The sequence below is a fragment of the Astatotilapia calliptera genome, chromosome 5, assembly GCF_964374335.1.
Source record: "Astatotilapia calliptera chromosome 5, fAstCal68.1, whole genome shotgun sequence".
Classification (NCBI taxonomy): domain Eukaryota; kingdom Metazoa; phylum Chordata; class Actinopteri; order Cichliformes; family Cichlidae; genus Astatotilapia; species Astatotilapia calliptera.
The window spans coordinates 22,038,338-22,054,974 of record NC_137426.1 but is presented as its reverse complement, the minus strand read 5'-3'; the positions used below and the strand labels follow the sequence as shown (position 1 = coordinate 22,054,974).

The window sequence follows — 16,637 nt, the reverse complement described above, 5'->3', positions numbered from 1 at the left end:
CCTGAATATTACTTGGTATCGGATCGGAAAGAAAATCAGTGGTATCGCACATCACTAACCGGGGAATGAACGTTTTGCGATGCCGCAAATGCTTGCATTTGATACGGTACTTGAATTGTTTTGCCACGAGTTCCCGGCATGCAATGCGCGAAAATCATGTGATTGCTAAACAAGGGGGCGGGTGCATTCGGCCTCCTCGGCTGTAATTGGTCCAGCCCAGAGTCGATCATGACCAATTGGCCAATCCAACACCTTTCATTATATATACACCCTAAAAAAAAAAAAAAAAATCCATCGGCCCATAAAAACAAAAAATCGCCAGCGGCCCACCGGGCAAATGCCCGGTATGCCCGATGGCCAGTCCAGCTATGCATATGTATCGAATAATACAACATTTTTAAATTTATTTTATCAACTTTCTTTCTGACGATGCTGTCTGTGTTGTCCTGGATGGCCGCTAACTTTCTGCTTCTTAATTCAGATAAAACTGAGGTTATTGTACTTGGCCCTGAAAATCTTAGAAATATGGTATCTAACCATCTCTAAAATTAGAAATATCCTGTCTCAGAGTGACGCTGAAAAAAAAGCTTTGCATTGATTACTTCCAGGCTGGACTACTGTAGATGATTATTATCGGGAAGTCCTAAAACTCCCTGAAAAGCCTTTAATTAATCCAAAATGCTACAGCAAGCGTACTGACAGGGACTAGAAAGAGAGAGCATATTTCTCCTGTGTTGGCTTCCCTTCATTGGCTCTCTGTTAAATCCAGAATTGGATTCAAAATCCTGCTCCTCACATACAAGGTGAAGTGCACTCATGTTGTGTGACGGCTGTGTGCGGACAGGAATAGGACCCAAGGTGCAGACTCCAGAGACAAACTTAAACCAAAACAGCTTTAATGCTGAATTCAAACATAACATAACTGGAAAAAAATCAAATAAACTAACGGTGTGTTCACACCGAACGCGATGGACGCGAATAGAGCGTCAGGTTTACATGTAAAGTCAATGGAAAGGCGCGATGACGCGCGATTGCGGGTCCCGCGAAAATTCGGAAGCAGATTTGCGTCGCGAAAACGCCAAAACGCGTGAAACGCGCATCAGTGTAGCGCATCTGGCGCGTTTGACTCGCGAATAAAACCACGCGCGTGAGTTTTTGTGTTGCATTTTGTGCATACGCGCGTTTCGCGTCTACCGCTCGAGTTGGAAAAATCTGAACTCCAGCGTCAAATCGCGCCGCGACAACCAATCAGGAGCCTGGTGACGTGGCTGTTACCTAGGTCAAAGGGGCAGATCCAGCCAAAGCCTTTCATACTTCAATGGAGGGGAAGGCTAATCAATGCGGTAGCAAACAACTCAGAGCTGTACAACACCAGCTGCTTTCAGTACCGAGACAGGAATAAAAAGGACCGAGCTTGGAGGAAGATATGTGAAGAGATCGGGCAACCTGGTAAGTTCATTCATTTCTCTTTTGAAAGTTTTCACTGACCCGGGGAAGCCGCACAAAAGCTAGCAAGCCACCGCTATTTTCCCACTGACGTACAAATACCGTTCTGCTTTTATGCATGTTGTCATTTAGGAATATATTTTATTGTTTATTAATAAACAGCACACAGTGGTCCCGCTGTTCATCCGTCACTGCTTTGCTTTTTCGCTGATTTTTTATTGCACAGTACAGCATTGCATTCTGCAGCCTGATTGACAAATCTCCTGCGCTTGCCAAATTTATCACGTTTGGTTTTGATAACCATCGCGTCCAATAGAAAAAACAGCACAAAAACACCCATAACTATGAGCCTCATTCGGAAATAGACACCTGCACCGCGAGGGAAAAAGGCGCACGAAAGTGGCGGGCAGATGAAGACAAACCGCGGCATAATAATACTTTTACGTTTTGCAATCTACAAAGGTTTGCACTTTGAGAATCAATTGTGAGAACTGTGACCAGGGGCTAGTTATTCTGAGAACCCCTGCAATAAATGAGGGACCACTGTCTACTCTACGATTATTATATCCAACCTGTTAACATTTAATACTGTATTGATAGAACCAACTGATTCTGCAGCAGAGCATCCCCAGTCCCTGAGCTCCTGCTGCTGCACCCACAGATATGTACAGCAAGCACTGATACCGTTTTAGTCGGTGGGATTCCCTTGTGATCACCTTTACTAAATATCTACAACCAATCTGATTATATCCTGTTATTGTTTTTTTTTTCTTTTTCAATGTTGAAATTAAAATCTAGTAGCAGCCTTCTCATTTCTTTGTGTTTTGTGCTGTTTTACAGGCCCACAGAGGAGGACGGCTCCGAGGCAGATGAGGGACGGGTCCCGGGACGGGTCCCAGGACGGTCCATCGGCGGTGGAGCTGGCCATCCTGGAGTCCCTGAAGAGGCCACACCAGTCTCCAATGGAGCATTTCCTCCTCAGCCTTGTTCCTGCTCTGGAGAGCAGCTGGTCCTTTTTATTCCTGTCTCTCTGTAAATTCTTATATTTTATATATTTATGTTTAATGTTTTTCTGTTTGAGACTTTTAATATTATTTCAAATAAATTTTTATAATGACTAATGTCTCAGTTCTACTACACAGCAAATGTTGGCACACAACTTGACACATGTAGAATTTATTTCATATTATACTAATGACAAAATATACTGATACAGTGGGATGCAGAAGTTTGGGCAACCTTGTTAATAGACATTATTTTCCTGTATAAATCGTTGGTTGTTACAATAAAAAATGTCAGTTAAATATCATACAGGAGACACACACAGTGATATTTGAGAAGTGAAAAGAAGTTTACTGGATTTACAGAAAGTGTGCAATAATTGTTTAAACAAAATCAAGCAGGTGCATCAATTTGGGCACCACAAAAAAGAAATGAAATGAATATTTAGTGTATATCAATGTGTGTGTCTCCTATATGATATATGGGGTGCCTTTGTCTGGATGTGCTTCCCATCCAGAGCTGCACAGCACAGAGGAAAGTTCCAGCGCTCCTGGAATCCCTCTGTGATGGACCGCCAGTCTCCAGGTGAAGGCACAGCCATGAAGTCGTCCACTAGACAGTCCCAGATGGACGTCGCTACCTGGGGGGTGATCTGGCTCACCGTGGACACACCGACTCTGAAACTGAACGCGATGGTCCTGAAGGAGTCCCCGGTGACAAGGAACCTGGACAAAATTGTTCAAAATCAGTATTATGTGTACTGCAGTTACAAAATACATTATTCAAATTCCAAAATACTTTTGTGATGTCAGATATAAATCACAAAACTTAAATCTTACATAAAACATTTTGTAATTATAAGGATAATTACAAAATGTATATTAGATAATATCTAAAACAGTTGTGTTTTGTTTTAACTTTAACATATCATAATTTGATTGGTAGCAACTTTCACAACTACAGTGAGCCAATCACTCATAATTCCTAAACATGTCAATCAGGTAGGAATGAAGTAAGACATTAATAGAAATAAAGAGTTGTATGTTAACATGTAGCCCTTTCCTTGCTTAAATCATTAATATTTTTGAAAAATTAATCTGTGATAAGACAGCTTATCAAGATAGAACCATGTAACTAGAGATGAACCAAACTGTTCACAGTTTTATCTAACTCTGTTTTAATAAAGGCTGGTGACCCCTGCTATAGAGTCTGACAGCTGCAGGGATTATATACAAATATTCAACTATCCCAGAATCAAACCAGGTCTAAATAAAAAGGAGTGAGTATCACTACAAAGGTTAACTCAGTGGTCCTAATGCTACAGTTTGATATCAGCAAACACCGAGCGCATACATTGATGTGACACCACAGCCATGCTATCATGCAAACACTGATAACAGCATAAATCGAATTAAATCGGGGCTTGATGAGACCTTCTGAGTATCACTAGAAATATTATAAAGAGTCGTCTCTGTACCACAGTTTGCTTTCAGTAAACACCGACAGCATTCACTGTTAGCATAGCACATCCATGTTAGCAGTGTATAACTGGATGGATTAGCATATTAGCACAGATATCAATAAAGGACTACCGTATTAAATAGTTTTACTAACCTCAGGCAGACGGACAGGCGCTCTGCAGGTGGGATTGAGCGTCTGTAGTTGGTGTCTAGGCGGGCGATGCTGGGACCGACGAGGGAAAGCAGGTCCTCAAACTGGCCGACGGTGATAGCGCTGGAATCGGCCGTCATCCAGGCGCAGCTCCTGGAGCAAGTGGTGAAACTCACCAAACTGCTCATGCCTCTGGAGGACCTGATGGACCCAGGTACGGCGAGGACGTCTTTTACGCTGCTGCTCTGCTCTCCACAGTACATAGAGAAGGGAGACTCTCTCTTCAAGCGCTAGCTCGATAGCTGCCATCTTGCAAAGATACCGGTCTGGCACAACTCCCTCCCACATTCCTCCCACATTTCCGGTTCACGCGCGTCAAAATATCATATTTTGACGCGCGATGGATTTTTCTTGGACACGCGTTGAGACGCGAATGTACACGCGTCAAATTAGGGGCGTTTGGGGCGTTTTATTCGCGTCCATCGCATTCGGTGTGAACACAGCGTAACACCGGTGGACTGCCAAAACACACAGCAAAATAAACGGTAGATCGCAACACTGACAAACTGAAACACAGGGCTTAAATACATAGAGGGAGCAATCAGGGAATGGGCAACAGGAGGGAAACACAGCTGGGGCAAATCAGGCCTAACGAGACAAAGGAGAAGCAAAACCAAACACATTAACATGAGACATGGACTTTCAAAGTAAAACAGGAAACCCAAAACACAGACTGAACAAAAGACACAGACTCACATGCAAGCACTACAACAGAGGGAACAGAGACGTGGGACCAGGACAGACACAGACACTGACTGGATGTGGGGATACAGCAGACAGGGGAGACAGCAACTAAGGAACACAGACAGAAAACCAGAACACTAAAACTCTAACCAACCCCACCCAGAGAACCTAAACTAAGAATGATCCTAAAACCCATAAAGCAAAGCTAGAATATAATGAAATAACAAAATCAAAGAACCAAAAACACAAAACACTGGGTCAACGACCCAGGGACCCTAACAACTCATGCACACAGGTACACACACTATCTTGGGCTGCCTCTAAAAATATCTTGTATTATCAGTACTGTGAGCTGTTCAGTAACATTGCCACTGTTATTTATGCATATGTTGGTTTTTGCTGTGGTTTCTATGCTGTTTTCTTTTTCTTTTTTTCTCAATAGGTGCAGAAGCATTTCTCCTCTTTCAGCCTTTCAGTCATATTCTCTAATGAAATATGACTATCAAGTGGACCATAATAGTACCTTATATACACTTGTTACAACAAGGTATACAAGGTATAACCAAGACCACAGAGGGTGCCACTCGTGTCTGCTAAAAACAGACAGCTGAGTCTACAATTCCCAAGGGATCAGCAAAATTAGACAGTAGAAGACTGGAAAGTGTTGCGTTGTCTGACATGTCTTCCTGCTGTAAAATTTGGGTAGTAGGGTCAGAATTTGTCTTCCTGCCAAGTATAATGCTGGTGTTCACATTAGACACTAGACAGCAGACAGGTCAGTAGTCACTGTAAAATCTAATTAGTTTGCAGAACTAAAAAAAAACTATGCAAACTCGTTGCCTTGAAAAAATTGAGTAAAGCTTACTTAAGACGGCTAATTTAGGGCAACTTATTGATTTTGAGTATGCATTGTGTACTCGGTGACCTTTAGCTTGCCAAATCAAAATATGCTAGCTTCAAAAGGAATTTAAATCCAATTGTCCACTATAAAATATTATTGTATTAAAGCAATTCAAAACTGCCTAATTTTTTGTTCCTTGTTTCATCATTTTGAACATTTTCAATATAAATGTTCAAAATCGTGTTGAAAATTTGTCGATCAAATATAACACTGCAGGGCAGGCTATAACACAGGCTACAACAATAACACTACAATATTTTATGTGTTTCTCAAAGGTTAAAAGCCCAAAGGCTAAACAGCAATTTTGTAGTTCTTTCCAGATTTTAAATTAAAATAAATCTGGTTGAGAAAATATGCACATAATATGGGCACAAAATATGCACTTAAGCAATATAAGTTCTATTTTTTTTGGGGGGGGGGGGGGGGGGCATGAACCCTCATGTGTACTTTTGGGGTAGGAAAATCAAACATTTATATGTCATCAGGCATCCCAAGAAAAATCCAAACCAGTGTTTGTTGCAGAAGTAGTTTTATTTGTAAGTGAACTTCATTTCAAGGCATCAATTTTTCCAGGCTTTAAATCAAGGTTGCACTGTCAGTTAGTGTTGCATTTGAGCATGTGCTCTCCACATGATGAGAGATACCGAAATGTGTGAGCTATTCTGGGTTATCTCACATAAACCCTGTGAAATACAGCATCTGGTCATTCAGGTGGAAAAATCAGAGAGGGTCCCATAATAATGCATAAATGTACTTCAGATTACTTTGATGGAAATGACATTATTTTTCAAGGAAAATTCCATATACAAAAACAGCTTATGACATATATGTTATGAGCTTTGATGTTTTTTATGTGTTAAAGCTCTGTGTGATAACCAAATGTAGTTTCCATTGAAGAGAAAAAAAACTGGAGATGTTTATCCTTAAAAAGATTGATACATATTTTTTTTTAAATGTGATTCAAATATAACTTCAATCATATAAATACATAATTAATTAAGATAACACCTCAAAAAGCACACTGGTGTGTTTTGCATAAAAGGTGCAATTGTGATGAAGTGACATGACTTATGGGTCTGGGCAATGTGAGTGCTGCTTTCGGATTGTTCGAGTGAATTTGTAATTTATTATTTTCTTTTAACTGCACACACACTTGAACAACATAAAGGCTGTGTGCTCCTTTGTGGTATGCCTGGCATTCCTGATAGCACACAACTCACAACAATAACACAAAAGACTGCTTTCAAACAAGGTCTCACGGCTGGTGTGTCGGTGTATGCCGGCATGGACTGGTCCCAGCACCACACTCCATAAGGGAAGAAAACTTTAATAATCAATGCACAGCAGCTGTACTAACCAGCTCCACCTGGCACTGCTCTCTGAACTCCCTCAGCCACCTCTCTTTATGCAGCTGGGGAAAACTACAGCTCACTACCACACAGGCTCACTGGCTGACTTAGGTTGGGGAACCAGCCTGTTTTGTTGTTGCAGTTGCAAGCTTCAAATAACAGCAAAACTCACAAGGTGTGTAATGTGTAATGCACCAGTCGTAGTGACAGTGTGACTTGAGATAGTGAGCTCCAACTCATCACATGCTGACGCTTCTTTACACATCATTTTTCAACATGCGGGACAAATGTTTCAAAGAAATGTTGGCAAGCCAAGGCAATTTTTAAAAAAAATTAACCAAGCAGTTTTCTTGCTTTCTTCAGATACAAAAGTAATCACTGAGTGACAATAAAGTGGAAAGCATCAGCTCTTAATTTGTCATTTAAAACACCATCTCTCACTCTTATTTTTATTGAGCGTCATTTGCTAACAGGGTAATTTGTTCCAATGTTGCAACAGTTGGTGTTTCAATCCAAAGGACACTTTTTTTTGGACTGACATGAATCTACAGAGCCGTGAAGCTAGATCCAGCATGAAGCCAGTGGCTGGACTCCTTCATGCAGTGAAGTCACTGCAGTTTGACATGGTCTCAACAGAGGGTGGTACTAGTTTTCATCCTGCATACTAGTACTGCAGAACATTGGTCATCAACCAGATTGGCAGGCATACATTTATGTTATCCATCCATCCATCCATTCATCAGGAACAATAGGTCAGGAGGAGACTGCGAGTGGTTAACCCCAGGAGAGCCTGAAGGCCTCCACTATCATTCCCGTCCCCCCAAAAACTGGTATAGACAGCCTCGATGACTACAGACCTATAAACCTCACGTCTACAGTCATGTAGTGCTTTGAGCGGATAGTGTCAGTGTCAGCACATCAGAGACGATCTACCCTACCCCCTCGACCCCTACCAGTTTGCTTACAGAACAAATCAGTCCACGGAGGATGCCATCACCATCACCCTTCACACAGTGCTGAGCCTTCTCGAGAACAGGGAGAGCTATGTGGAGACAGTCTTTGTGGACTATAGCTCAGTGTTCAACACCATAATCCCAGACATCCTCACCAAAAAACTGGACCATCTTCATATTCCCCCTGTCACCTGCTCCTGGATCAAAGACTTCTTCACCAACCAGCCTCAATCAGGCCTACTCAGTCCCCACCTTTCCCCTCCCCTGATACTCAGTACCAGATCTACTGCACACTTATGAGTGCACACCAACCCACCCAACAAATGCTCTTTACATCACCGTGGTTTGGCTCATCTCTGATGGAGATGGGGCAGTGACAGGGCGGAGGTAGAACATGTCCCACTGGTGCTCAGAAAATAACCTGAAACTGAACATCCTTAAAACAAAAGAGCTCAGGAGGCACAGGAAGATCCACTCCCCAATTATTATAAATTGAAAACGGGTGGAATCTGTCTCCAACTTCAGATTTCTGGGCACCCACATGTCCACCGATCTCACCTAAACCCACAACGCCAAGCCACAGCAGTGGCTGCACTTCCTTCGTGCCCTGAGAAAGAACAATCTGGACCAGAAGCTGCTGCTGGCCTTCTACACCTCCTCAGTGGAGAGTGTGCTCTCCTACTGCCTGGGTGTTTGGTACACAGGGCTCACAACTGAGAGCAGGTTGCACAGAGAGTAATTAACATGGGGGCACACCAAGTTGTTCACAAGCCAGCCAAGATAGAATTGCTCCAGCGACTTATGGGTGTGCCACAGAAAGCCATCCTAATCAGGTGCCCAAACCACCTCAACCACCACCATGCTGCAGCCCATCAGAATCAACACGAAGTGTGTGGAAAACGTGTCCAGCTTCAAGTTCCTGGGTGTGCATATAGACACAGACCTCCAATGAAGCTCAAACACCTCTGCAGTAGTGAAGAAGCTCCGACAGCGTCTCCATTTTCTGAAAATCTTCAGAAAAATGGACCTGAAGAGGGAGCTGCTGATCGTCTCGATTGAAAGTGTGCTGGTATACGGCATCTGTGTGTGGTTCTCCAGCTGCACCACGGCACACAAAAAGGCACTTCAGCGGGTCATTAATATGGGCCAAAAAATCATTGGCCATCCTCTTACCTCCCTGAAGCAGCTGTACAGCACTCGCTGTCTCAGGAAGGCACACAGCATCCTACGGGACTGTACACAGCCAGGACACTGGGTGTTTAAGCTGCTGCCATCTGGCAGGAGACTCAAGGACAGCTTTTACAACAGGGCAATAGCCCTAATCAGTATTTTTTTTTTAAATTTTTTAATATAATAATATTAATGTGCAATAAACATTCACTCATTCTTTTATTTATTAAGCCATTCCTATTTTTTGCTCATACTTTTCTTGCACTTTTAAAAAAAAATGAAAAGTTACTGTGTTTTTTTGTGTTTTCTTGCTTTTAGTTGCGCTTGGTGCTGACGTTGGACAGTTTCCAATTTTGTTGTACTATTGTACTAGGTATGAATGGGCAATGGCAATAAAGAGTTATCTTAACTGCCTAATTTCAATGTGGAGAAGCAATGGCTCTACTCTGCACCATTGTGAACGTGAAGCATTTAATCTCCTAGTTTAAATTTCTATAAGTCCCACTTTTTTAATGGCGTAGTTAGCATTCATGTGAATTGAATGCAGTTTTCCTCTCAAGTTCAGGACATGATGCTGAAGTTTCCTTCAAGCACCTTGAGAACTTCTCTATAAGAACAAAAATCCAGTGGAGGCCTGGAGCTCCAGCTGTGGGGAGGTGAGGGCACTTTAGTTTAGGGGGTGCCACAGTCCCCCCTGCCATATCCCCTTGGAGCTCAACCACCTCTAAAGGTGCTGTCAGTTCATTACCGACTGTGTCATCAGCTGCTGACATACATATGTGTGCTGCTACTAGTGGGTTCCCATCATCAGGTTAACAATGCTATTGTTTTCTCATTTTAAAAGCTGTGCCCTTCACTGTGGTTGGGTGTATTTAGCACTTGGGATTACCCAAACAACAATAACCACAGACTCTTCTTTAAAAACGTGATGCAATTGCTGCCATGTTGATGCCTGCTGGTGTGGTCAAAATGTATGTGTGGCCATCATGTTCCAACAAGTGACTACTTGAGAGAATTAAAGCTGAGTAACCTGTGCATAGGTGCTCTGTCACTTAACTCCACCTCCAATGGTCCCTGAACCAGTATGCCCTACCTCTCTGATGGTAGTTGGGCAAAAACCACACCCCACTTTGACATAAAGGAAAGGCCATAACAGTTAGTACACCCAGATATCAGGCTGCTGCTAAGCAAAGATGAAGCTCCTTGCTGTCCTTGTACTCTGTTTCACCCTGGGTTTCAGCAGTAAGTCATTTATTTTTTAACCCATCTTTGCATTTTTATTATGATCATATTACAGGCAGAACAAGGATGTCAGTGTGTTTATAACACCAGTCTGTCCGGTTTGTTTCCAGATACGCTGGACTCATGTCAGGGACGATGTGGTTATGGAACAGATAGCAATTACTCGTGCCAGTGCAACCCAGCGTGTGAGCGCTACAATGACTGCTGCTCAGACTACGCTGCATTATGTAAAGGTACGTGACAGAAGTACAATCTTGATGATATTTGATACCAAAAACATGTGCATTTGCCATTATTAGAGTTTGTGGTAAGCTATTAGTATCAGTATTTATTTTCTTGTAAGGGCAGGTGTGGTGAGAGTTACAACTCTCAGAACGAGTGTCACTGTAACTACCTGTGCCCCCAGTACAACAACTGCTGCAATGACTACACCGAACTCTGTTACAGTAAGACCAAAATATGTGTCGTGAGTAGCTGACCCCACCTCACGTGCCAGATGGTGTCTCTACACTACTAGCTGTTTAGTTTGTGTTCTACAAAATCTTCCACTACCACCCCCCCTGGTTGCTTTCACACGGCTAACGAGTTCCAACAAGCAGCAAGACAGCGGGCTGTGGGGTCCTGTGTCCCAAAATCTGAATTTCTCAATCTGTCCTCTATGTCAGTAACATCATAGCTGAATCACTAATTCCAGCTTTAGGCAATTAACCTTATTTTGTATATTGCATTTAAGGGGATAATTTTGTTCATTAATTTGGGAGTTTTAGTTTCTAGTTAGATTTTAGTTTAAAATGACTATATATATATATATATATATATATATATATATATATATATATATATATATATATATATATATATATATATATATATACACACACACACACAACAAATTAATGCGACGAACTGAGATCAAAGCTGTGTTTCAAAATGATTTTAATTTGTGGGGCTCTTTGAATTGATGAGTTCAACCAAAAGTGGGTACTCTGCTACTTTTATTAATTAATTAAATTCATTATCTGTCATAGATAAATAAATAAATAGCTAATTTTATATCTGAACCTCTCTCATAATTCATCTCAGCGCCCTTTTATTTATCTTGGAGTGTCCAGCCTTTAGGTTGGGGACCTCTGGACTAAGCAACAAACTTCATGTAAATTACTTAAATGTAACTGTGCTTTGACCACTTATATTTTAGAGTAAATTTTCTTTTATAAATTAATACATTCAGAGTCATGAAGATTTTTATCATCTAGATGCATAATGAGAACTAATTTTCTTAATTTCTTTCTTTTGACGTATTATAGTTGTAATGTAGTATTTTTATATTGTGCCACAGATCCATATTGTGCTTTTGCTACTTTTTCTTACCTACAATAATCTAAACACTTTTTATTGGCTTGTGTGTCAGCAACTCATGGGCAAAGCTTTTTTTTTTTTAGTATATGTCCAGCAGGTGTCATTGTTGGGCTAGTCCATATAATGAACGGAGATTAAAAGGGTTCAGTTTGTTCATTCCCTAACTGCATCTGTTGCCTCTATGTTGAGTATAACCCAGTGGTGGAAGATGTATTTTGATACATGAAAGCAGCAATACTAGAGTATAAAGATACTCCAGCTTTCATTGTGGAAAGTTGATGTTTTATGGTTTGTGTGGTGATCTAAACAGCGGTTTAAATGTGATCTCTGACTCAAGCAGAGTTAAGTTGGACTATTTCACATACTGTTTTTAACGTGACTTATTTACATTCCTGTTATCTGTACTCTGACATCTCCAGTAACACACATATGTGCATGTATTTTGTAGATGCGGGTGGTACCGTAACTGATGCAGAGATCAAGTCTATCTCTGAGAGACTTTATTCTCTGGACTCAAACAAGGCTTCAGCCTCAGACTTGGTCATTGACCCTCAGGCTCTGGTGGCCGACTCTCAGACCAGCTCTGAGACAGATCGCTCCTCAAAGCCGTGAGAAAAGCCGTTTTATCAGCACAGCAATCTCTCGCTACATAGCAGTTTTTCTATGTCCTAAATCTTTTTTTTTCTGCTTTCAGCTTGTTCAGCTACCTGAATGAGAATGCTCTCTTCTCCAAGCCCACCTACGCTGCTCTGCTGTCTGTGCTGGACAACTACAACAGGATGACTGGACAGGCAGAGAACTTCAGCTCTCAGCAGCTGGCTGAGCAGGACAAGTTTGTCAGGGAAACTATGTCCAACACTCAGCTGGGACGGGAGCTGTTTGCTTTTCTCTACAACAAGGGTAAAACATTTCTATGCATGATATTTCACCTTCACGCATCCTCAGCAATACTTGAAGGTCGGGTACGGTTATCCTCGTGTGTTTTCAATGTCTGTGTTTATATCTTAAGGCATTTACAAATCAGAGGAAGACTTCATTCAGGACCTGAAGATGATGTGGTTTGGTCTGTACTCTCGCAACAACAACCAGCTGGACTCCAGCGGCTTTGAGCACATCTTTGCAGGTTTGGACAGAGCAGATTTCTTTTGAACATCTTATTTATTTGAAAACATATTCTCTTTTTTGTACTATTTTAAAACCACATTCTCTAACAGGAGAGATCAAGGGAGGAAAGGTTTCCGGTTTCCACAACTGGATCCGGTTTTATCTTCTTGAAAAAAGTGGAAAGCTAAACTACTACAGCCACAGCTTCAATGGGCCTGTAAGCACTGATGATAAAAATCCTAAAATACTATTTTAATTTACAAAGGGCGCTGCATTCATTTTTTTCTTTCTTGCTTCAGTGGACTACATTTCCTGATGTCTTGGGGATGCAGTTCATGTGGGACGGCTACTACAAGCAGGTTGGCTCTGCGGCCATTGGCTGCAGCCCGGAATTTGACTTTGCCATTTACAGCCTCTGCTACATCACTCGTCCTGGAAAACAGTGAGTAAATGTTCACATCCTGTGACGCCTTATTGAACGTGGATCTGTTCTCATTTCTGCTGTCTATCATCATCCTTAGGTGTCATCTAAGTGTGGGAGGGAAAACGCTCATTATTCAGACTTACACCTGGGATAATTCCTCCTATGGAGATGGGAAGAAGTTCATTGGCTCGGCCTATCCCGCATCCCCTTAAGGACTGACATTTCCCCCTAAACAATAAACAAATTGCAGAGCTGCCTGCAAGTGTTTCATTGCACTCATTATATAATTGTTTTGAAATCATTTTCCCAATAGTAGCATTTAAGTTCAAGTTCCCGAATTGAAAGATGTAATGTAATGTAAATTTGTCACAACCTTCCCTCCTGTATTAAAACAATACAGAGCAATAAATTAAAAAATACTTTATCTCCTAATGATGGTTTCTTTCTGATTATCTAGTTGCATAAACAAAACTGTAAACCAGCAATTAATCTGCAGTGAAACCTTTCAGAGAAGTCTCTCGGAGCATGAGAATGTGGCGATCTCCCAGGGGCACGATCAAGCTGTGCCTAATGGGGCAAAAAATGGGCGTTTACACACCGTGAGCGGGCACAACGCTGACACTAACCGTTCAGTCATAAGAGCGTGTGCACACTTGACACAATTGCTTATTGTCTTATGTAAGAGCAAAACAAAAAAACAGAAAACAAAATGCAGTCTTTTGCAGTATGAACTATAGAAACAAAGAGACATTAACAGATCTTGTTCTGCTTGACCTGCTCTGAACAGTAACCACCAGCTAAACCTGTTCTTATCAGCTGTCCATAAAGCTGCCAGTGTGTATAACTCCCCAGTGTGCGGGGTTAAGAATGTGTGTGTGTGTGTGTGTGTGTGTGTGTGTGTGTGTGTGTGTGTGTGTGTGTGTGTGTGTGTGTGTGTGTGTGTGTGTGCGTGTGTGTGTGCTTGTGCGTTTCTGCCTTTATAAATGGATGTGTATGTGTGTGTCCAGCTGGTATGGGGGTTGATTTTACTCTTTCACTCATCTAGGGTGACTAACAGGATAAATTCTGGTCTGCCGACAGAACAGGGGGGACACACTTGCTGCCCTGTTTAAAGAAAGTATTACAGGAGGTGGATCTGCCACTGATCCCATTGTCCACCAGTCTGTGTGCATTCATGCAAAACAAGAGCACAAGACCAGTCAGTCCGCAGGAAAACTCAGCCTTCAGCAATTCATCTGATTTAGGCCTCACATGTAGTCAAAGTGCTGCAGCAACATGACAATAAAGTTCGCCCAGGGAAGAATTTCTCTTGCTATTTTGTCAGACCATATTACATTTTCTTTGCTGGTGGCTCTGGAAATTAGAAGAGTAAATCTCCTCTCTTTTCACTCTGCCCTCTTTTTAAGCCCCAGTGGAATCAAATTAAATCACAGTGGGGCAAATAAAAGGGGGAGAAAAAAAAAGATTCAATTGTTTCTTTTGTCACTCACACAACTTCATAATCAAATTATAGCTGGCCACCCGCCAGCGTGTCCTCACATCTCCCTCAAATGGGCTTCTCCTGGCACATCTCGTGAGCCACCTGACTTTTGTTTTGTAATTATATTATCCCGCTCTCTCTTTCGCGTGTTGCGGCTAATGGCTGAGCGGGCTAGCCCAGCTGCACACGCAGAAACAAAGCTGCTTATGGGGGCCAGACAATGGGCCTGTGGAAAAGGGACGCCTGAAGGCGGTCAGCCAATGAGCACGCTCAACAGGGGGCCAGCAGGGGGTTTAGGAAAGGGTTAAGGGGGTTTAGGGTTCAGCCACAGGGAGAGGAGGAGGAGGGGAGGGGCGTGTATTTTACCCAGTGGTGGGGTCCATCAGTGAGATGGTTAGTAGAAAGACACATGGTCACCATCACCCCAGTCTCCCCAGGGTCGATCCTGGGCTGGAGGGAGGTTCAAGTTTGGCTTAGAAGACTGGCCATTTCTAAAGTTGATGGGGGACCATGAAATACAGAACAACATTCATTCTCTGGTGTTGTTTTGTACGTTTTCCAAACAATTTGAAGACCGTATTGTTATTGCTGTTACCGCTGGTATAGATGTTGAAATGGATACTGACATGTGCAAAGTGAGAGATACAATCTCAGTGCACCGATACAACCTACGGCCATATCAAATTACATGTTCACATTACATTTCTCATATGGAGAAAAAAAAAAACTTTTTAAAGGCTACACATGGGCTCTATCCTCATCCCCAAACATGAGAACGCGCACAAACACAAACAGACACACTGTCTTCATGCTGCGGCGCTGGCATCTCTCTATGGAATTCCAGTATGACAGATGGACAAAACCCACTTTCCCCACTGTCACACACAGAAACACTGGGGATTCAGAGGAAGGTCATGTCTATGTGTGTACTGAAGTGAAGTTTTATCTGTCCTTCTTTTTTTTATTAAAACAAATTCCCGTCTCATACCTAGAGAAGGTGAGGAGTCCTCTGAGCATGCGAACATGCTGAGTGGGCTGAGCAGCCAGTGGAGAATAGATGAGCATCTGAGCCACAGACTGTTAAAATATGATATATGTTCAAGCAAAGACCATCTGCAGCAGGACTTCATCATGTGTGGCCAGCACACAGGGATCAGGGGACATCATGGCATACATACGAGCACCACTTGTCGAACATAAAGATCGGATAAAAACTGCAAGTAGGTTGCATTTAAATAGAATTATTAACAGGCTAGAAGAGAGAGAAGTTTTTCAAGTTTGGATCAAAGCTCTTAGAAGAATAATGAATAAAATTTATTCTGCTAGGTTGTTACAAAATGTTTTACAAGCATATGCAACGGGGACACGAGGCCTCAGCTATCATATTCCCCTGCCGGTTCCACTCTGGGGATGTAAGAGACCCAGCTCTGCTATTCCCATCTCAGGCTGCAGGTGTGGAATAGGACAGGAAAAGATGCGGGGGGAGGAGCATGGGGCAAGGTGGTCGACTTGGGAATGAATATAAAGTGAAAGCACATAGTTTGGAATTGCAGATTACCCTGTAAACTATGTTAAGCCCCTCTGTTAGAGCATGTGGTGCTCTTTTCCTAAATTGCATATACAGGGAGTGCAGAATTATTAGGCAAGTTGTATTTTTGAGGAATAATTTTATTATTGAACAACAACCATGTTCTCAATGAACCCAAAAAACTCATTAATATCAAAGCTGAATGTTTTTGGAAGTAGTTTTTAGTTTGTTTTTAGTTTTAGCTATTTTAGGGGGATATCTGTGTGTGCAGGTGACTATTACTGTGCATAATTATTAGGCAACTTAACAAAAAACAAATATATA

General features: G+C 42.0%; 2 protein-coding genes and 1 long non-coding RNA gene across 4 annotated transcripts; 2 read left to right on the top strand and 1 right to left on the bottom strand.

The window, feature by feature from the left end:
- The first annotated feature begins 950 nt into the window (after positions 1–950).
- Positions 951–2,567, top strand: LOC145428922 (uncharacterized). The gene is made up of 2 exons (XR_013909273.1): positions 951–1,449; positions 2,287–2,567. It is a non-coding gene; the product is annotated as an uncharacterized LOC145428922 (long non-coding RNA).
- Positions 2,568–2,606: 39 nt separating this feature from the next.
- LOC145428921 (uncharacterized) lies at positions 2,607–4,565 on the bottom strand. The gene is made up of 2 exons (XM_080301889.1): positions 4,063–4,565; positions 2,607–3,173 (listed from the first exon to the last, which is right to left on the bottom strand). The coding sequence occupies exons 1-2, from the start codon at positions 4,320–4,322 to the stop codon at positions 2,903–2,905; spliced, it is 531 nt and encodes a 176-aa protein (XP_080158015.1). The 5' UTR covers positions 4,323–4,565; the 3' UTR covers positions 2,607–2,902.
- A 5,706-nt stretch (positions 4,566–10,271) lies between these two features.
- endou (endonuclease, polyU-specific) lies at positions 10,272–13,737 on the top strand. Of its 2 annotated transcripts, XM_080301888.1 has the most exons (8): positions 10,286–10,418; positions 10,529–10,651; positions 12,226–12,385; positions 12,472–12,677; positions 12,787–12,900; positions 12,992–13,098; positions 13,181–13,323; positions 13,403–13,737. In XM_080301888.1, exons 1-8 carry the CDS (start codon positions 10,370–10,372, stop codon positions 13,515–13,517), a joined length of 1,017 nt encoding a protein of 338 aa, XP_080158014.1. In that variant the 5' UTR covers positions 10,286–10,369; the 3' UTR covers positions 13,518–13,737. The 2 variants fall into 2 exon arrangements, with proteins under 2 accessions (XP_026022208.2, XP_080158014.1); XM_026166423.2 differs by lacking the exon at positions 10,529–10,651 and having other exon boundaries at positions 10,272–10,418.
- The last annotated feature ends 2,900 nt before the right edge of the window (positions 13,738–16,637 follow it).